A 22,077-nucleotide genomic window follows, 5' to 3' on the forward strand; every position below is an offset into this window, starting at 1 on the left:
GTAGCAGGCACGTTGTGCGTCAAAACCCAACGAAAGTGAGCAAGACGATTTTTTAAATTATAATTTATGGTAACGTAAGTTTACACGGCATCTTTTTAAGTACTTCCAGGGACAGAGTAGATTCCCGATTGGAACTCCGTAAAAAAAAATGACTTGTGTCAAACAAACAAGAAACAAGCAGGGGGGTTTTCAAAAAAAAAAAAAGGACCAAACAGGACCATTGAATACCTATTGCGGCTGAACAGGACACTCGTTTCGCGGGTAAGTATTATGTGTGGAGATTCACTGTTTGTACCATTAGTTGCTGTCTGTGCGTCTTACACATTGCGGCCTCTTGCTAAACATTCCACCTTCAATATATTATCCTACGGTAACACGTCCACCTTTATATACACGATTTGTTTTGGCTAGTTTTTTCTTCATCGGGGGGTTTATTTTACCACTTAACTAGTGCGCTAACGTACGCTTCGTTTAACGCGTGTTCCATACACCCTTCAGGGGAAGTTGCTGGAAGATTAGGTCACAATAACGAAAAGCAGCTCGGAAACACGGGTTAATTAATAAGCTCATCATCACATTGTTGTACATCAGTTGTTCCATCCGCTTTCGCCACGATTGGGCTCCCATGCTACATCCTATTATCGTTGGTATTCGGTAGATCATAATAATTTTAAACTAAAACCATCAGGCATCTTCACGCACTTTCTTTGGATTTTGTCACTGTCCGGGCGTGACTGGCGGCACGTGCCGATTGTGTGGGAACGGCTGGCAAAAAGTACCACCCGGAGTTGCACCCAACCAGTCTGAGTATATCTTGCTTTACCGCGTCTTGTAGCTGTCGCTGGGTCGCCGTCCGCTCTGTCCGCAGCACTGTTAAATGCACGTCTCGCGCTTCGTATCGGTTAGCAGCACCACTTCATCCATTTCGCCGCATCGTTGCTGGAGCAGGTTGGGATGGTAGTGGAATGTCGGTACGGGTACGGTGGGAATATCCGGACTGTCGCTTTCGTCCTGCGGCGATGGTTCATTCGTTGGCCGTGCATCTGCCACCATCTGCTGGTCCACCATTGATTGGTGATGGTTCCGGTGGTCGTCCTCTTCCAGCACAAACGTAACAGCCGGTAAGGCGAATAATGGTGTGATTGCAGGTGAGGACGTTGCCGAACCACCCGGTTGCTCCGTGGACACATCCGGGTCATAGTTTCTATTGTTGCACACACTATTATTGTTGTTGGTATGACTACTGCTATTACTATTGTTGAGGTTTCCAACGCCGTTCGGGTGTGCATTGGTGCCCGGTTCAATGCTCGTACAGCTTCCACTATGGCTGCCGGCCAGCGGTAGAACGATCCTGTCCGGACCGGGTCGGTCGATGCTGATCAGCGGTACCTTGAAGCTGTTCTCCGTCACGGTCGAGTTGCTCGCGACGACGTTCGTGACGAGTGTGGTGGCGGAGGTGGTGTAGCACCGTGGCCGTCCGTTGAGATTGTTCTCCAGCATCACCACGACATCGGTGGTAAGGTTGGGTGACAGCGAGTTCCTGCTGCTGGGCATGTTGCCAATCTGCTAGACAAGAGGAGCAAAACGCACAGGTACAATCGTGAAAACACTATTAATTATCACATCATCGTCATTTCTTTCAAGGGCCACAAGGCCATACAGGGTGGTGTAATTTGTTACAAAGTTTGCTACAACCAACACACCAGGTAACGCAAAGAAAGATGTCCGTGGAGACCTTTTGGAATCGGACACCCTGCGGTGGAAAGGTGGCAAAGTAGTACAACAGGCAGGCAGCAGAAGGAATCGTGCAGGACAACGTCACACGTACAGCTTACGGAAAGAAAACAGCAACGAATGGTACACAATCAATTCTTGGCTGCGAGCTGGTCATCAGGGCGTCCATTAGCAAACATATTTATTATTGGAGAGTAACCGGGATTGGGTGAAACGGTTGCATGGGAGAGGACCACCCTAACGACACATGTCACTCGCTCGTAAGTTAAAGCATCCCTTCACGGTAAAGTTCCCGGCCGGTTCATGGTTCAGCATCTTGATGATGTAACTTCCGTATACGTCCCACTTCCAATTCCCCACACGATGCCATTTTGTGAGGAATGTTTCGAAAAGAATCGTTTCAATCACGTTCGTGCTGCGTCTACCCGGTTCGCTATGTGTTGGAAATGTCACCGATGAACGGATATCGTTCGAACAGCGGTCGATGGAAACGGGTTGCCGGGTTTCAAGGTGGGAGGAAATCGTCCAGAAGCTTACTGTTTCTAGCTGCCACAATCCGGGCTAAAGCTTCACTGAGCACATCGGTCAAGATTAAGGGGATACATTGCGCAATGTTACGGATGACCAGGCGGGGGGGGGGGGGGGTTTTCGGAGGCTACCAGGGGAGCTTAGAGGGATTACAGTGAAGCCAGAGCCTTGGCGTTGCTCAGGTGAAGTGGTACTTTGCTTACTTTGTACGTCCGATACGCGGTGTGTTGTGTGGTGCCAGCCAATGACGCTTATGTGTGCTGAGCGCTTGAATTTGAAGAATAAGAACCAGAAAAGTTGTAGGTATGCATTTGGATCGTTTACATCGGAAGGAATTTGTCAATCTAGAGAGTGGTGAATCGGGAGGATGTATTTTTTTTCCTTTCCTACTCCTCACCACTAAGCAAGCACTCAAATCGATACAATAATGCGCTTTGTTAGTGAACGTGATGCATTGCCCACCGGTCACTGATAAGAAGTGCTTTCAATTCCACGTTCGATTTTTCTTATACGATCGCTTATCTTCCGGATCGGATTTTTCGCTGACTGAAACTGTCGTAAAGATGAAATATGCTAGATCAAAGATTGCCTCCACCCTGATGGAACTCATCGAGTGACCGGTTCGAATACTCCCAAAGGCAGTAGATTTCCAATCAAACTGCACCCAAAAAACGGGAGCAACAAACACAGAACTTTCTGTGCGGAAAATGAATGCCCGACCGAAGAAGAGTAAAACTATTTGTGAACAAATAAAAGGCAGCACCAACCGCTGATGTAGGTCAGCAGTGAATTATTGGAGCAAAACGACCCAGAGGTTAGCGTCAAGTGCCTTGCCAATGTGCTGCGATAGAACGGTTTTTGTGCCATTCTTGCCAGCCGGCCATTCTGGTGTAACGCGATCCTTATCATCATCGAACGCTAATGAAATGGAATAATGTAACGGAGTCGTTATGCGTTGCGATTTGCCGACGGACGGTTTTCGATGTCGAGTCGAACTCTTGACGATGAGAAATCGACTACGGTTGTATGTTCGATCGCTAGCCTAGGACCATCGAGACCGGCGACCGGTGGGACTTAATTTGATTTGTTTGCCCGTACCGCCCGGAACACTAGGGAAAGAGCAAATGATATGGCATTTAAGCTGACAAAATGCCAAATGCCAAACCGTACCTGCAAGGAATTCCGCCGAATGCAGTTGTCACTGTACCGGATACTGTTGTTCGTGTGCAGAGTGCCTCGAAACCGGGATCGTTTTGATTGCATCATCGACCGCGCTCGTAGCTGAAACGATGGAAAATTGTTACTCACTTATGTGAAGAAATTAACCTAAGGATAGTCTATTACAATAAAGGTAGCTTCATACAATATTGATCGAAATTTTCCATACAACTAAATTTCAGTGGGTTTAAATAATGTTTTAATTTTAAACCATACTGTTTTGATGGTGCTTGGAAAATTCTTCATAAAACCCCATAACCGCATTCTAAAGCAAAACAAAAAAATTAAAAACACCTAACCACCACATCCTCTCCAAAAAGAACCGTATGTTTTACCTTCACTAAGAGTTATTTTCCTATGCAAACCGCATGTTGCAAACTGAATGTGTGTGTTCACCGTGTTTTTTTTTTATTACTTTTGTTCGTGAGGTTAGCTGGAACCAAATAATTCACTGTTCGCAGAATTAAATATGATGACTGGTGAGTTTTAAGCTCACAGTAAAAATTCACCTTTCACTGGCGGAGTGTACGATAAAAATGGAGCTACAAAACCATTTTTCTTTCACAAATAATATGTTTCGCTCGCTTTGCTCGATTAGACCGCGGTGCAACGGTTTGGTGAATCGTGATGGGGTTTCGTGTTGTGTTGTTCCATCTAAGAGGAACTTTTTTAATATTCATGCAACAGACTGCCTCGTAAAGCCGTGCTTTCGTATGAATTTGAAGTGGGTTTCGTTTGCGTTTATTGAGCTGCCGTGTAAATTTGCTAATGTGCGTATGGGCGCATACCTGCACTGTTTGAAGGTAAATATTGTACGATCGATTATTAAGCAATCTTCGCCTCGGTTTTCATACAGTTGCGCCAGTTTATGCTTTTTAAATACCGTTTTTCTGTTTGTTTTTTCACCAAATCCGCAACTTTTCAATTTTGATATGCAATTAAATTTTAAAGCCAGTTTGGAAGCAGTTGGAAACCAATTTTTATTTTAATGAAGTAGTATACCGCATATGAACGAATATGGAATAAGTTGCCGTTGGATAATGATGATAATGATAATTGATAACTTATAATGATGTGAAAATGAAAGATTTTCAACGATACTACCATGGATACGTGCACAATTTATTGAGTCATAATCCATGTATTGCGAAAGAAACCATTCCGACCAAATATACAACCTACTTTAAAATTATTCAGCTTTGGATCAAATGTTTGGATGTCAGCTTTGGACTCGGCTATTGAAGAATGCAAAGTTGTTTTTGAAAACATTTAACGTATAATCAATTGTATTTCCATGTAGCAAAGTGTCCCATTCACTCAACAAGCAAACCTTCGTCAAAATAACCGGCTCATTTCGCAGATCTAATAGTTTCGTCCAAACCCAATCTCGCAGATCTCGTATCTAATTATTGTATCTAAATCCATCGAGATAGGTTAACTACCATTGATTATCTTCAGTAAAAATTACCTATAGTTAATGTGCTTTTTAATCTTTGCTTTGTGTGCTTTAAACTAGAATTATTAAACACTAAATTAAAAAAATACATTGATTAGAAACACTGCATATACAAATTAAGGCTATAACATTTCAGAGCGACTCATTTTTGTGTCATTGTCATTGGGAAAACCCAAATATTTTTTAAAAAATATTTTTTTCTTTTTGTTATTTATTATCATTTTCAGATTCTAAATAATTTTGTGCCATGTATGCCAAACCTTATGTAACATAATTATTTTAAATTAATGCAACATTTTTTTAAAGAATGAAAATAACAGTGTCCTTGTTTTTTTGCAGTGAGATTCGGAAAATTAAAAGCAGTGTCATACATCACTGTTTGTTTCTGAAAGATGTATTCATTATTAACATTACACCGTCTCCAATTTATCTTACTTGTAGGAGTGGTTCATGGTGCTTTAGCATTATAATCATTTTGGCAACTAACCTCCGCATTAACAAATTGAATAAAGTCAACAGAAAATTGTTTAAATAAAAGCAACAAAAACTGAACAGCTTCTTCTCGGAATAAATGTATATGTTATTGTATCTTCGCAACGTTACCAACAACTAAATGTAAAGAAATATTGTCTTTTTACTGTCGTAGAACAAAAAAAACCAGGCGACATTTGTCTACTGCAAATGTACAATTTGCATAAAAAAAACACACAAAAACCTCATGACACCGTGACCGCATGGCCGTGGGATTGTTAAATTCAATTTTCCAACCCATCACTTGCCAATGACAAACGAATGGGTCATTTTGCGAGTGGGAAGCGGTATTCGTATACGTTACGCATTCTTTCTCGGAAGCGTACGGTCTGCCCTCTGAACCGTAAGGGTAAACGGGTTTTCCAGTGAAGTGCCATACGGAGCCAGTCAGCCAGCCAGTCGGATGCTTTTGATGTCATGAACAAGGGTGAAAGTGGGGCAAAGCGTAACTATTTAACGGCGCGAAACAGTGATGAGGATGGGACATATACTTCCTTCCTGCTCTTGAGGGACAAACGAGAGAGAGAGCTTTCACCAAATTTACACATTTCAGCGCTTTTTAACGAAGGCAAATGTAGTATCGGCGGGAAGAATGAAACAAAATAAGCCAATGAATCAAGCATTTAAGAGGCTAATTTACACCCTGTGGAGTTCTCTCTGTTTCTTCCTCCCATTTCATGCACATGCTGCAATGTAACACTGCCATTCGGACAGCAAACAGCTTCAAAGTGTTCTAAAAAGCTACCAAGCATGGGATTCGGATAAAACGATATTTGTTTGTTGTTAGTGTACGTCGATTTAAGTGTGTATTGGTAAATTCATCATCAAACAACACGAGTATTAAAATATAATGGACTTTTCCAATAACTCTTTCCCCTTTTCGAAGCCCTTTTCCGTGCGCCGAAGAGGATGAAGATCCAACAACCCCTGAATGGAGGCGCCCGGTCGTTTTTGTTTAAAACCACTCAATTATCACCAGGGAGCTAATGTGTTAATCTACTTTCGAGGAAAATACATCGACGTATAGACAAACGTCCGGTTTAAGGGAGCTCGGTGTACGAAGCTTTGCTGAAGCCGATGCCCACGCTAATGGGGCACGTTTGCGTTTTGCATTTGGGGTTGTTCGTTATATTTTAGATGCTGAACCAGTTTGCAATAATGGGCTCAGGATCGCCCTTTAAAGGTTGGTTTGGTTTAATCTTTAAATTTTGATGGTGGCTGGAGGGTTTTGGGTTTTGGCAAAAGTGAAAATCTTTCAGGTTATACGCATTATTTGCATGTGCTCGAAACTACGCCGTTATAAAATACATTACACCTAATTTTGATATTCATTGACAATGTAAAATGTAGGTGTAAAGTTACAAAGTATATTAGACGTAGTAAAACGTAGACCTAGTGTATGTTTTTGGAAATCAATAATGCTACTTCCCTTTCTCGATGAATACTATCCGAAACAACCTTCGACGTGGAAAATTTGAAACGCTTGGCTTTGCCATCAATTTTGCATCAAATACTTGCCATTAACCGATTGGTTGGCACGAGGCTGTTTGACTGAATTTTAGAGCCACATTCCTGTCCATAAGGAATGCATGGGCCGCAATAGTATGTCAGTTGCAGTTTCTAATTAAAATCCATCGCATTGTAAGCCTGTGGCATTTCACCAAGCATTCCCAGCTGGAATGTGCTAATCATCCTGTGTTCCTCCCCACGAAAGAACCCGAACGCTCGAGATAAATGTCAAACCTTTGGCAATCTCGCAGGCTCTGCGAATCATACATACCAATCGCGAACTTTCGTATCCTCCGTAACTGCTACCACCGTTGCCACCACCTGCCATATTAACATCGATTGTTGTCTCCCGGAAGCTGGACTGATCGCGTGCGAACCCGGTCCCGAAGCCACGCCGCCGTCCGCAGAGAGTTTCGCGAAATGCGACCCGGTACCGATGCGACATCACATTGTACAGTATCGGATTGATGGTGCTGGCAAAGAGAAGCAGAAAGGCATCGTGTCACAACAAGGTTTTGGATGAAACAAATAAATTTATGATGGCAAGCAAGGATGCCAGTAGCAGGGGTTTAGTGTGCGGATATAAAATTCATCTCCGTACTCATGATGGTTGTGTGATGCGTGGCCGTTCCGAATCACGTCTCTATTGACGAATTTTATAGGAGCTGCTCGGTGTTTGTACCTTCTGCAGGCAATCACAGCTAAAATATTTTACGGTCGAATGTTGATAAATTTCATCCCATATCTTCGGCTCCGGTTTCGAGGTACACGCATTTGTTTTTGTTCAAGAGTGACTTTATGAGACGATATTGTAATACCGGTTGCTATCAGTGGTATGTAGGACGATGTACATGCATTACAGTTTCATTGCCCATCTCCCCTTCGAACGAATCGAGACGAGGCAATGGCATAAGGCGGTGGATGTACTTGCTTCCTTTGAAGCTTCGTTCGTCAAACATAGTATACGTTCGATTTATTACATCATGCATGATTGTGTACTACATTGAAATGGTAACTTTATTGTAGAATGGAAAAATTAAATAAGCTAACAAAGACACGGTAACGCATTATGCTCGACTGTTTGCTTTCAAACAAACACAATCGTTTGTATACTCGAACAATCCAGAAAAAAATCAGTATTTTTAATGCATTTATGCTAAGCAGTAACAAAAAGAGTGTAATTTACGTCTTGTTATTACGATTGACGGTAGACTTATATGAAAAAATGAGTAAAAAATAAAGAAAATAGACAAAATTCGATACAACAACCATAAAGGGGCTTAGAAATTCAATGCTAACCGTGATATAAATCAACAAACATTTAAGCAGAAGGTCTAATATTAAACGACAATTTATTAAATAAATCATAAATAAAAAAAGGTTTAATACACAATTTGTAATTTAAAACATTAAAAAATTGGAAGCTATCAGAAACCAACAAATTAAATTTTCATTTCATGCAGAAAATCAAAAGCTCCGAACACGATTTCAAATCAACCCATAATGCTTATCGAAACCATGTAGTACCTATCAAACCGAACTAAAAATACGCAACACCGGTTGCGGTGCTTTTACTATGCGAATCTCTTGCAAAAGTTTTCACTCTCCATCTTCTGATACACTTTTGCTTCGACGGTTTTATTTTTTGCAGTTCATTCCTAGTTTAAAAACATGCCCACAACACTACAAGTGTCCGCTCTGTGATAATGTGAAACGTTTTCTGTGGAAAGCTGATAAAAAAGAACCTAGATTCACCTCATTGTTATTCCTACGGTGGCACACACTTCCCCCAAACAAAGCTGTGGTCTAAACGTTTCTTGGCCAAACTTTTCGGTGGGTACGTTTGAAGCAATTTGTCCATTATTTAAATTTACCACCCCAAACCCCATCCGGCAACCGGTGAGCGTCATGTGCGAGAAAAGGTGAAGAATTTAACAACTATGCACATCCTGTGCTTCCGATTCATCCGTCCTTCGGGTGTTTTTTTTTTCCTTCTGTTGCTTCCCTGAGATCATGACCGAAGAACGGAATGTAAATAAAAGGATACGCTTCTCTCACGTTCTCTATCAGGTGAGGGTGAGAAAACCTACGGAATGCTGTGCACTTGCCGCTTGCCGACCCGTCCCCTGCTGCTTAACGAATCCCCGAAGGATTTCAACACCGGCAGCCGTTCGCTGGTGTGAACGTGCTGCTACGAATTCCTTCAGATCGCATATCTTGTTCGGCAACTTTCTCAAACCTCATCCTCACCGCTGCTCGAATGAAATTTGCATCAACTCACCAGAACCGGCGCTACAGACGATCTGGGGAGAGTTTGTTGATGGGCAAGGAACGTTCACATATGTTGTGCGGAGCAACAAGGCTCACCCCACTGCACAGAATGAACAGAAGGCTTCAAAAATTGGTTTTCGTTTAGTGAGAAAAGTTTATTCGTTGCTATTACCACCGCCTTTACCTTTCGTCGTTATTCGCCGTACAGTTTGCTGTGGAAAATAAATAAAAATCCGGCGTACCGTGGAAACACATGTCGGTGTACCGAATCGCGCGACATGGCGTTGAACGTAGCTGGATGGCAACACCAACGTGTACGCAGGACGTTCCACAGTGTGAGTGATTTTTTTTTTTTGGAGCCAGTCGTGCTCGATGTATGTGGTAACTTGCTGTTATTTGGTGCATTTGTAACAAACCCTTATCTTAGCAAAGTTGTTTACTCTAAATTTTGTTTGTTTTCGGACAAATTTAACTGTAATCCATGACGTGACGGATCAATTTACTATCAGTTGGTGTCTGACAGGACATATGTTCATCCATTAACATATCGTTCGCTCGGAATAAGATTACACTCTTTCGATCTTTTAAGCACACTTTAAAGAGGAGTTTTAATATTGAATCACCTTTTCACATGGTATGTCTCTACGTAGCCGGATGCTGCGATGTCTCATCAGATAGGAGAAACTTTCGCGTGGAAATCGTTTGACGATCGATTCGATTATGAGTTATGTAGTTAATTGTCGTCGAATAAGTATAATCGAAAAATTAAATGCTTCGTATTATAAACAGAAACTATTTTTACGACGTGATTGTTTTAATAATACTGTTGTATTGGCACGATCATAGCCTCCGCCACTTTGGCTTTGGCATGATAACTTTAGATATTAGGAGACATTACGTAGAGGAGAACTATTTATCATACGTACTTCAGCTGTAACTAGCTTCTACAATTTCAGAAGAAGTCACTCAATTTACTAGGAGCATCCGATATAGGCACGGTTGGATTTCTTGCAGGCCCTATAATACTAACACTCCTCGAGAAACTGTCAAGCACCAACATTGTGGTGGGTGATGTATCCCAACAATAAAATAAGCAATGCGCAACTTGTTATTCTACAGAACACAATAGTAGACTGACCAAATGTTTCAATAATTCGACATGAAATTCTAAATAGTCCGTCCCGTGTCTGGTAACCGAAAACCGCCTAAAAACATTTAATCCGTACGGCAAACATATCTCACAAAAACCATCTCCTCCGCATAAATTTATGCTGCACCTTTTTTCTTGTACCATTTTTGCCAAGCACTGACATTCAACGGCCGGGATTCGCTGTGTGGGTATTTCAATTCTTAACCTTACACACGGTTGCGCGTAGTGCGACTACGATGGCTATGCTTTAAAGCTCACCGCCTCCTATGTGACGATGCGTATTCTTATTCTCAGCGGTGTCTTTTACCGGGAACATCATATAGCAATTCGTCGCTGCCCGTGTAAACTGGGTTTTTTACCTCAACTTTATGTGTGCTATTCGCGTTCTTCTTTTCCTCCAGCCGGGTGGTAACCGTTTGCATATTTCTACCCTGTCAATGGGTCTATTTCCACCACGGTACGCTAAGTCTTCCGTTTCGATCTCTACTTTTTTGTTATTGCTGTCATACTGCTGCCAACAACGAACAAGGACTAACGCTACGCAACTTTGAGCCCCTTTTTCCGTGCAGTGCGAATAAATTGAATGTTTGGGATAAGACCTTCTTGCGAGATAGGAAAATGGTGCAGAAGAAAACAAACAAAAAACGACCCGAAAGATCGTGGCGTAGCAAAAAAAAAAAACGGGGATATTCTAATCCTTTCTGCACGGAAAGTCAACGTGCCATTCTTATCTCCCTTCGTTTATCCGCTTCGGCTGGATCGTGCCGATAAGGGTACATGATGAGGCAGGCTAAATTGTGCCTCGTCAAAGATCGCTTCCGGTTGCCACTTCCTGGGCGGATGGGAAATTGCCAGAAGCAGCTAAGCAAACACTGTATGCCTGGCGGTCGGTACCGTGCACATTCTAGCTTGTGCACTCGATATGTGCTGACGTGAAAGCGCACGGCTCTTGCAAACCTCCGTGCCGGATAGATGATAATAATAATAACGAATAATAATCGAAACCCCCGTTTTCAATTCCCGTTAAATTATCTAGAAAATAAAGGACGACAACAGCGACAACGACAAAAGAAAATTCGATCCCATGGCAGATATGCTGGTTGAACATTCTTTCCTGAGAGCGTGTGGCGGGACAGGTATAACTAAGGAAAGCAAATAGGCATTTGCTTACCGGTGATAGAATAATCACAATCTACGGTCTGCGAGCGAATAAAGGATAAAATACACTTTCAAACTACATTCCAACTGATCGGAAAATCTAAAAACAATAAAAACTAAGTGATATTGCATGGGCTCGTGTTTGCAGCATACGCGATACACATTCTTAGAGCAGTGATGCAACTACGGTTACAAAGGACGGTATTGGTACATTGATCAGTTGCCAAAGAAAATTGCCTTTTAATGATGGTACACGTGGCCTCAAGGCAAAACAACCACTGCTTCAAACGGCGTACATAGCGAAACTATTTTGGGATGTTCCTTGAGGTAGGTTTTGCAACGCTTCAATCGATCGAGCTCCAATATCCGGGTCTTTGAAGAAGTTATCGATTCAAAGGAATGGGAAAAGGGATGAATTTTCTCAGTGGGTTTTACTGTACCAATGGCAAGGATGTTGTTTTGTTGCAGTATAAATATGATAAGCAGTTTGAGAAGGGAAATACATGTTTACCTAGGATGAAGGGCATTAATGTTGTTTGTCACACAATTGACAAGGTTTGGCGTCAACAAAATGGGACTACAGAAAAATAATCAAGGACAAACCTACGCAGGATATGAATATTTATAACGATGTGTGCTACAATATACTTCAGTACAATTATTCGATGCATACACGAGAGTCTCCTCGTCATCAACAACAAAAATTCAAATCAATATTCAAATGACCTGAAGTTATGCAAAATGACTAAAATTAATTCGGAACTATAATTTTGTTTAAATTTCATACATCAGCATAAGGTCCTTATTTTGATAACAAAAAAAATAAATATAAAAGTCACTGTGCTTTGACATTAATATCGCACAGTTGCCTTGTAAAGAAATTAAATAATTACATTCGCAACCACCAAACGCCCAATCATAAACGCGTTGTACCAAAAGTTCCAAGAAACTCCCTCACGAAACCAATGCTTTTCAACATTTCAACCACTGCAAGCGTCACTTTCCGCAAACGTAGAAATTAATTATTGCGCCAAGCATCAAAAAAATTCTTGCGGTGTTCATCTTTAGCTTAAAACCAACCCTCCTCGAGGAATGTCATCGTCTAATGAAGTTTGCTCATCCGGGGTGATGATGCGTGACCGATTCATACGCCTATTGGTCATTAATTTTTGCAGCTGTTATGCCGGACTGGTTGTTGTCCGATTGGTCACTTTGCCTAGCCGCAAGTTTCGTAACATTTGTTGATCAAAATTATCGCAACCGGGTGACTTACAGGCGGCTTTTTTCCTGGAAAAAAAACATTTACCCGTCTCATGGAGAGCTGGAATGGACTTAGGAACAGCGCGTTCATGGAATTGGCTATTTATTACGTTGATTATTAATACTATTAAATTGTATGGGGTACACAAATTTGCCTTCATAACGTTATTCGCCACGAAAGCGCAACCAATCCCATTCACATCCACTATGTTGTGCCGTGAGGTTGAAAGCTTCCGAAAGTTACTCACACCGAGTATTACTCGAGAGTGGTACTAAAAGTTGTTATATGTCCTAGATTTATCCTACTCTCCTACGGATAAAGGGCGGAGGAAGTAATCTGTGAGATCCGGTTGCTTTGGTGGCGTTTTTTTTCGCACTCTTTCCCAAGAGCCCGATGATGAAGTGACTCATTTGCATAAAGCAATTTGCGTCCGGCACTACATAACAGCTTTCCGTATTAACGGTCGCTTGAATCGTTTTGTTTTTGTTTTCCCTGCCTTACACGTTTCGGCTGTACCAGCTGTTGCAGTGTCGTGCTACCCGCTTCCGACACAACTTAACTGCATAAGTACTGCCGAGGATGTACTGGTGTTAGAATTTAGCGATGAACGCCTCTAAATGAAAGCAGAACGAAAAAGGCTCTCACCGACCGAAGACAACCGTACACAGATACACGCAATCGCTGGAAAGACAGTTTCTAAAGCGAAATTTGTCTACTGCCGAAAAAACGAGCAGCTTAATCATGCAGCGATCGCGATGTCTTGTTTTCGGTACCAGTCTCCCATGGTTCGTCCGTAAGAAGTTGGAATTTATTTTCTGTCGTTTCGGTTTAATCCACACGGTTTGCAGCAGATGCTGCAAAGTTCGGGACGTCCAAACTTGTCTCATTTGTACTCTGTTTCCGGTCTTCATATCGTGTTGTATTTTTTCTTTTATGCTTCTTTTGACCATTCTCTTCTCGGTTTATGACTCGAAATACAAAAGACTTTCTTTTCATTGTGTTTTGCTATGAATGTCATTGGAGTTGTTCCTACTCCGTCGAAGCGTGATTAGGTATCATATTGGAAACAGCGTAGAAAAACTTGTCTCCTAGAAAGGAAAAATCAATTTCCAGATGCTTTTGTCGAGATTGTTTGTGATCTCAAAATGGGTACGGTATTATTTACATGTCATTTCAAACTCTTCCCGTAATTGAAATTGGCATCAATGGAACAAACATGTCATGGTACTATGAAGCAGAGAAAAGAAATAGCATGTTAAATTTTGCTATAAACAAACGCCACATCTTAACTAGCGCCAAATGCTCAATGTTTCGAGTGAAGCACCAAAACTGAACGCGATGATTTACCACTTGAATGATCAACAATCATCGTGCAATCTACCACGTTCACATTGTGTACACGATTTCGTGGGGATATAATTGTTCCCGGAATGGAATTCCAGTGTTCCATGATTTTTCGCGCCAAGATTACCCGGAACCGCACTGGAATGTGCTGACGAATGTCCTACCTTGTGATAGCGGGGAACGGTGGAAGCAGCATTTCGGGTGGCGCGCATCATCTTTCGTTTTCTGACGTGTTTATGCTGTCGACGTGAAACGTGCGAAAAAGTTTTCCCATTGAAATGGTAATGAGATTTATCTGAACAGCGGCCGAAAGTGTGGGGAAAACAGACGCTGATTGAAGGGGATGGTGAGCAGCCATAATAAGGATGATCGTTAAAGATCCTTGATGGAATGATTGCGGGCTCGCCTAAGCAACGGAAATGCGAGTAAACGCCTTTGAAATAAAAAAAGTCACCAAATCTGACAAATACAATGAACGTGTTGTGCAGTTAGTGGGTTGTAATTTAAAAGGGGAAATTTTTGTAATAGAGCGTAAGGTTGTTGATAAATACATTTGCAGATGTTGTGTTCAGACTAATCCAAAATATTATTGAAAGCTGTTTTTTTCAGATCTCCACTAATATACATATTTTTGTTCTTATCTTATTTATGGTATACTCATTTTAATTTTGTGTTATATCACAAAATTATACCACAAACATATACGCAAAATGTATTTTTTTTTTAATTTTAAAACGATTTTTTTTTTTAAATGTACCCAAATATAGAAACATCAGCAATACGATCAGGATGGATTTTTCCGTGAGAACGACCAGACCGTACTTTCTTAGCCAAGAGATTGTTTTTTTTTTCAAGGGTCCTCTCAAGACGAAGATATAAAACTTAAACAGCTGTATGTTCAAAACAAGCTCAAACGGCTCAAACGGCTCAACGCTCAACATAAAAAATATGACTAACTGAGAAACAAATCCCATTCGGAGAATTCCTAATCAGCAGCATCTAGCTGTGAAAAAGGGCGATATCTTTCAAATCTGAAAACCGCCCAGTGCTGCAGTGTTGTAAAAGATAATACCTGTTTAACAATTTCATGTGAATTTGGCATTGCAAACAAAAGAACCATCGTTTAAGAAGTATTTTTCTAAGACAGTACAATGCGTAGTTGACATGGGTATACGGAAACAAAATCTAGAAAAATGACCTAGAAAATAGGTTTGCGCTGTACTTCAGTAACAGGCTTTGAAGTTGATTTATAAATTCGTTAATACCCATAAAATTGGAGTTGCCAAAACTCCTTTCCAATAAGCTAGTTACTTGAGCCAAGAGGATTTATGCTAGTTTACGGATGTGTTGTGAGTGATGGTCGCCAAATTCTGGACTTCTTTTATGCAATGTCTCAAAAAGCACTGAAATATGCAAAACTTTCTCACAAAAATACACTTCATTGCACGTGTTTATCACCAAATGCTTTGCACCAAATTCTAATGGACCATTCTATAAATACTTAAACGTCCTCAACTTTCTATTACGTGAACAGCACAATCAAATAAACTTAATCCGCAACAATTTCAAAGGTCAGTAATAGTTGAAGCGCTTCGATAGGCACATGATACCAAGGTCAACATATCTATTAGCATGTCCCTTTCGGAACCCGGATAAACACATCCCTCGTTTGAGCTCGGGACAAACGATCCACTTCAATCACTGTAGAAGGTCACTCGAAGAACCGATATAAATTCCGCATTGATTGTGTCTTTGACTGTCCCTTTTCCGATACAGTTGAACTGTGTCTGTGTGTCTTGCCCTTCGCTAGGGCAACGAATCCCAGCGAGTGAATACAAGTTGAATAAGAAAAGGGAAATTACTGCCGGTTAGATAAAATGAACTCGGCCACCTAAGGTTATTCTTTTGAGACGTCCTGGGTGGTACGAATAATAGGAAGCTTCATCTAAAAATACTTCAATACTGCGTATTAAACAGTGTATGTTTGCGAAGAACGAGCGAATAAAGCGGTAATTCAATGAAATCAGGGTGGATAAATATACAATAGATCAACCGTTTTGCCATCACAAAAGTGACGCCCGGCCCGAAGCGGCTTTTGCATAGACACCCAACACCCGACGACACGAAGGTTCGTTGACTGCTGGGATGTCCTGGAAGTCTTTGCCCGCAGATGCCCTGTGATAAACTGACTCACTTAGTATGTAATGTTCGCCACGAGCGGGTCGTTTTCGTTCCCACTTTGCTTAACGCTGCCACAGTCAACCGATTTTGGTGTGGCACAACCAACATAATGGCAAACAAACATTGGACTTGGTTGAAAACAATTAACAATGTCCCGTTGTGTTCCGAAGTATGGAGCGAGCACGGTTGACTTCTGGTCGTTTTTTATGTTGACGCTGCGAGGTTAAATGTGACAAATGGTGCACGGCACAATGGGTACTCACCAGGAAACGTAATACAACCAACCGGCCACGGAAAAGAGCCACGTGTTGACCGTGTTGAAGTGTTGCCAGTCGCGGGCGTACAGGAAGAGAAGCCGTTGCGCGTGGAAGGGTGCCCAGCAAACGAAGAATGTAATCACAACGGCCGCTATATTGTAAGGAGAGGACAGTGCATGAAAAATGGAAAAGAATGTGATGAAAACCCGAAATGCAGAAAATAACACTCTCTCTTTATTATATGCAGAGGCGAATGCGAATGTGGAGGAAGCAAAGGCAAGCGGAAGATGACAAATGAATAAAGTCGAAGGATGTCATGGTTGTCAAAGTCCGGTGAAGCGATGCGAGTTGATTAAATGTGATCATATTGGAAGGAGTGCGAGGAAGAATTGATGGTGGCAGAAAGTGAAAAATTAAAATTTACTTGTAGCAGCTGCAAAGGCAACTGCATCATTTGTCTTGAAGTTTTCTGTGTGCGTTTTCTTCAACACGACCACAGAAAAGGCAGCACAAACGAGGTCTATTCTTGAAGAAAACATAATTTGCGTTTATTGCGTCCATGAAGATGGTCTTCAGCATGGCTCAATTTTTTCCACACGTTTTCTGTGAGGTTAGCAAATTTCTTGAATTTCTTATATGCTGCCGACGGTGCTTTAAATTCTTACAAGTGCTACCATCTCCCTACCATTAACCACAACGACAAATGGAAAATTTCGACAAGGCTCCGTTGATGCTACGTTTGACACCATTTGTCAATCGTTACCATCGTTTGATAATAATAATTTTAAGAATGGTTTAGTGTCAGAACTCTAATGCCTTTGGTTGAATGCCAACGCTCCGTCCAACCATCCAACCGGCTTTCGAAACACAAGCAAAGAAACGACCGCTTTCGAAAAATTGCGTTCAGCCAAACGGATGCTATGCTTCGGTGTACGGAAGCAATGTGACGTACCCGAAATGACTGTCATTTGTCATCCTCGCTGTAAGGTGTGGTACAGAAACGCATGGCAAACCGGCCTCCAGAAGATCCATAGGTCATATCCGGATTCCGGGATCCGGTTGCTGGGTTGATTTATGTCGTCTATTCAATTTTTGCACCTTGAGCTTTCATGGGCTTTTCATGTCTTCTCCCCGATCAACCCTAACGCAATCGTTCGGGACATCATGACTAATGCCGGGTTTGTGTGTGTCTGTGTGCCTGTGGCATGACAGCACGTGCCAGTTGGACGTTGGGTTGGGATGCTGTTACAATGTAGAAGACTGACACCCTCAAAGCATTCGATTCATTATGCTGCATGGGTAGGAAGTAGGACACTGTCCTTAGGAGTCTTACGAAAGTGCAGGCACCTTGGACGTGGAAGTACTGCAAAGTTGAAGGCCAATCGTGTCAATCGAAAGCAAGGAAAACGGCTCGTTCTGACAGCTCGTGCTCAAGATGTGTTTGCAGCAAAGCAAGTTAGTAGTTGTGTTGATGGTTATGGTGCTCAATTTTCAACCATCTATGTGTGAAATTGACATTGCGCTATGCAGGTAGAATTTTAGAGTAATGTTTATTATTTTTATCTAAATAAACAAAATAATTCAAGTGTATTAATAAACCTTATGATATTTTTATTTTTTTTTTCCTGAAAGATCTTGCTCTTTAAACAATCCTTACGTGGTAATGAGATTAAGTACATTTGCTTGTCATCGAAAACATCGAATTTCATGGCAACAAATGAAATTTTTAACGGAACCACATTGACAATGAAAGTAACACCAAACCGCCGAGCAATTTAAGTTCATTGTCGGTGTAATTGAAATTAATGGTCATATTAGAGACAGCATCATCGTTAGCACCAGTGGGTACCGGAATCTTTAGGCCAATGGCAAATAAAATTCTATCGTTCTGATCCTTTCCATCCATTTACAAGTTTGCGAAAGGTTAATGGATCGGTCAAGATGAAACGGGACGATACGGTACGATTGTAGTGTTGTCAACGTGATAACAGGTTAGGTTTAAAAAACTGGTACCTTTATGACCTTTGATTATCTGGCACATGGACATCCCTTGCTAATGCTTCTAAAATTTTGTCCAGGTAATGGTAAATCTAATATGAAAACCTTCCCTTCAAATAGCGATAATCAATTTCAATTTTGAACGAAAATGAAAAGTTAAATTTGATGATGCACGTTTACTATCAGAGGGTGTACATTAATTCAATGCCTAATAATCATTATTGTTAACTTTGCATGATGCTCGTTTAATAAACAAGAAATAGTTTATGGTCCAAGTTTCGAGTTGCGATGAAGTTAAATATTTCATGAACATCAAGCACAACGGTGAAGCCACCATGTCGATGTGCTTATCAGCGAGAAGGTTCCAGAACCTTACGTGAATATAATTCCTTGTATTGCTTCTAATCTTCGCAATTGAATTTATATCATTGTGATTATCTAGAACAGAGTTTGTCGGGTATGTAATTCACTACATGAGAATTAAGTTCGGTTCCCCGTACACGCCATGTACAAAGAATCTAAGGACCACCAATAACTTTTTTCTCAAAAGTTCATCTAAAAAATACTTTAAATATAAGGTATAGCCGCAGTTTAGAGTCAATTTGTTCCTGCAGCTTCCTGCAATATGATGTGTAATGAGAAGTAATTTAATTTCGTTTTTTCGCATTGAATTACCAAATCTTTTTGTTTATTTTAAACGCAACGAGAACTCAAGGTTAGCCCGGATTAACCGTTAAATATTTGATTAGTATAACGAAGTGAAACCGGAAATAATACCTGTTTGCTTTGAACATTTTATTGCAATTATGTCCTTGGAGGCAGGATGACCATTACTCATTTATACTATGGAGTATATCGCACATGCAACGTAAGTTCATCTCCTTTTTTACACATATAAAGACAAGATTAGACATGATAAAAACACAGATATTCCAGCCATTACAAACAGTGTCTATGGCAGAGTGTAAATATTCAGATTGTTTCTCACATCCTCATCCAATAGTGGGTACGTTTTGCTGAAACTTATCGACGAAAAAAACACTTAAGTGTATCTTAGAATTATAATTAGAAGTGTGTCTTTAGAACCAAGTAATATTGAAAACTGCTGGCCAGCTTTTTTTATTATCCAACTACTACAGCCGATTTAAAGATGTTTACATTTGTTCTACAAGGATGCTAACAAGCTGATCGAAAGATATACATATCACGACAATATGATATCCTTGATTACAGGATTGCGTGATCAATGGCGTTAATTGGGTCAGTGTTTATTCATGAATCATTCATGCCTTAGGTCTCATATTTTGACCTTGAAGATCTGCAAATGACATGACATTGACATGAGGCAGACATGAGAATTGTTATATTATTGATGTATAATTTAGCAAGTCTATGAATTGAAACTAAATATTAAAATTTATAAAAATATACTAAAAACATTTATATAAAATATATATATATATTTATATATATATAAAAATATTTATAAAAACATTTTAAAACATTAATCAAATTCAAATTCATTCAAATCAAAATCAAATTAAATTAAATTTAATTTAAAATTACTATTATTACAATTAATAATTAAAACAAAAATCAGTTAAGTATAACTAGCACAGAAAGCATCTAAAACATCACAGAGAAACTTAAAATATAATCATAGTGCATAAGAACTACCAACGGTTATGACAAGGATTTTGCTTACATTTTAAGCATGTCAATTCGTTCAGTATTCTTTTAAACAAAAAATAAAACGAGTTTATAACCCCATTAGCAATCAGCAGCAGCAAAATTGTTTCCATTTGATTTCACCACAAATTGCAGTTTCCTTGCTGGTGTAAAACTCAATTTAAAAATATCGCTGACTACGGTAATCTGTCAAACCAACCGGATCCCGATGGTGGCAATCGAACAGTTGACACTGCTGGTTGCTGCTCTATCCATTCGGCACCCGTGAGCAATGAAACGAAATCATACACAAACGGAATGTAGCAACAGAAATGTCGGTACCTCTGATAATCTGCCATGAAATGATGTCCGTACATCTTCATGCTCCAACACCTGGTTGGCTGGTGAGGAATGTAGCCAAACACGGGCTTCGATGAACACGAGCGGGCAGTAATGAAGCTCGTGTGGGATCGGGTGAGAGGAACACATGGAAATGGGTAAAAAGCATGATCGGAATGACTTGTACGACTTGCTTACCGAGCATCCGGATGATGGCTTTCCGTGACTGCGATATCCTCGATGGTCCATTAACCGATCCGTTGCGAACGCCTGCAGACAGAGAGAGAGAGAGAAAGTAATAAGGTTCAATGTTTGAGCAGTGAAGAGCAGCAAACCCATTTGAAATGGGATACCAGGTTTAAGAAGGTTTGGTTAACCCGCAGGCCCCCGAAAAGGACTCACCGAGTTCGGCGGTTCGTTGAGTGCGGGATCGTATCTGCATTCCCATGCGCCCGTACAGTACGACCATGATGAGCATCGGGAAGGCAAAAAACAGACAGGTCGACAGCTCCCATAGAGGAAATCCTTCCGGATTGCTTAGCATGGCACAGAACGCTGAGTCAAGAATTTTCTCGTTTGCTGCGAAGTATAGTAAAGAAGCAGAAACACACACAACCACAACGTACCGCCCCATCGAAACCACAAATGAGGTGCAAATGGATACGTGCGCATGTTTGTGCGTAGTTTCCCTCACATTTAATAAACCGCGTCGAGTGGTAGCAGCGAAGGAGAGCAGCAAGGAACAGAAACCCACTTGGCGGATAAACGATGTAATCGATGTCGGTAAAGATGGCAAACGGGACGGCGCTCAGCAGGCTCACGATCCAAAGTCCAGCAATGATGCGAACCGGCCGCTGCAGACCCGACATTGTGTATAGGTGCAGCGGATGGCAAATGGCTAGGAAGCGCTCCATCGAGAAGGCGACGATGGTCAGCACCGAAACGTAGGTGGAGGCTTCCGAGATGAGTGCGCGGATTTTGCAAAATGGTAGACCAAGATTGTACGGATACTGGTGCCAGTAAAGGCTAATCTCGTATGGAAGTCCTAGCAGGGATAGAAAAGTGAAAGAAAACAGAAATCTTTAGCTCATCTTTAACAATTTGCAATCCGCATTGAGGTATAAAGTTGATGAAACATCCAAACATATTACAGAATTATCTAAAACTGTTCCCATGTAATAACACGGCATAACAAATTTGTTGATAAACTAAAGTAAAGAACATATTACGAAACTTAATCAATTGCAAGAATGATACCTCAAGTTGCCTAAACAATATATCCTTTGATAAAAAAATGAAATAATATTTATGGTTTAGAGTAAATAAAATTTCGAAGGTTGATAAGCAGTCTGAAAGCGCTCAATCACTTATAACAATCACGGAATAACAATATTGAGGCAATAAACGATTTGACAGACTGTTGTTTAGTATGTATTTTTACTTTGAAAGAAATCAAATCGTTCCGTTTCCCGTT

General features: G+C 40.9%; 1 protein-coding gene across 1 annotated transcript in view; it reads right to left on the reverse strand.

The window, feature by feature from the left end:
• Nucleotides 1–873: 873 nt before the first annotated feature.
• LOC128709324 (neuropeptides capa receptor) overlaps nucleotides 874–22,077 on the reverse strand; it is a 36,090-nt gene continuing 14,886 nt past the window's right edge. The window contains exons 3-9 of the mRNA XM_053804312.1: nucleotides 21,358–21,648; nucleotides 21,006–21,182; nucleotides 20,802–20,873; nucleotides 16,605–16,749; nucleotides 7,248–7,449; nucleotides 3,433–3,543; nucleotides 874–1,563 (exon numbers count right to left, since the gene is read on the reverse strand). Of these exons, the coding sequence (XP_053660287.1) occupies nucleotides 874–1,563; nucleotides 3,433–3,543; nucleotides 7,248–7,449; nucleotides 16,605–16,749; nucleotides 20,802–20,873; nucleotides 21,006–21,182; nucleotides 21,358–21,648 (1,688 nt within the window). The remainder of the gene's footprint in view (nucleotides 1,564–3,432; nucleotides 3,544–7,247; nucleotides 7,450–16,604; nucleotides 16,750–20,801; nucleotides 20,874–21,005; nucleotides 21,183–21,357; nucleotides 21,649–22,077) is intronic.

This window comes from Anopheles marshallii, chromosome 2 (genome assembly GCF_943734725.1).
Source record: "Anopheles marshallii chromosome 2, idAnoMarsDA_429_01, whole genome shotgun sequence".
Taxonomy (NCBI): Eukaryota; Metazoa; Arthropoda; class Insecta; order Diptera; family Culicidae; genus Anopheles; species Anopheles marshallii.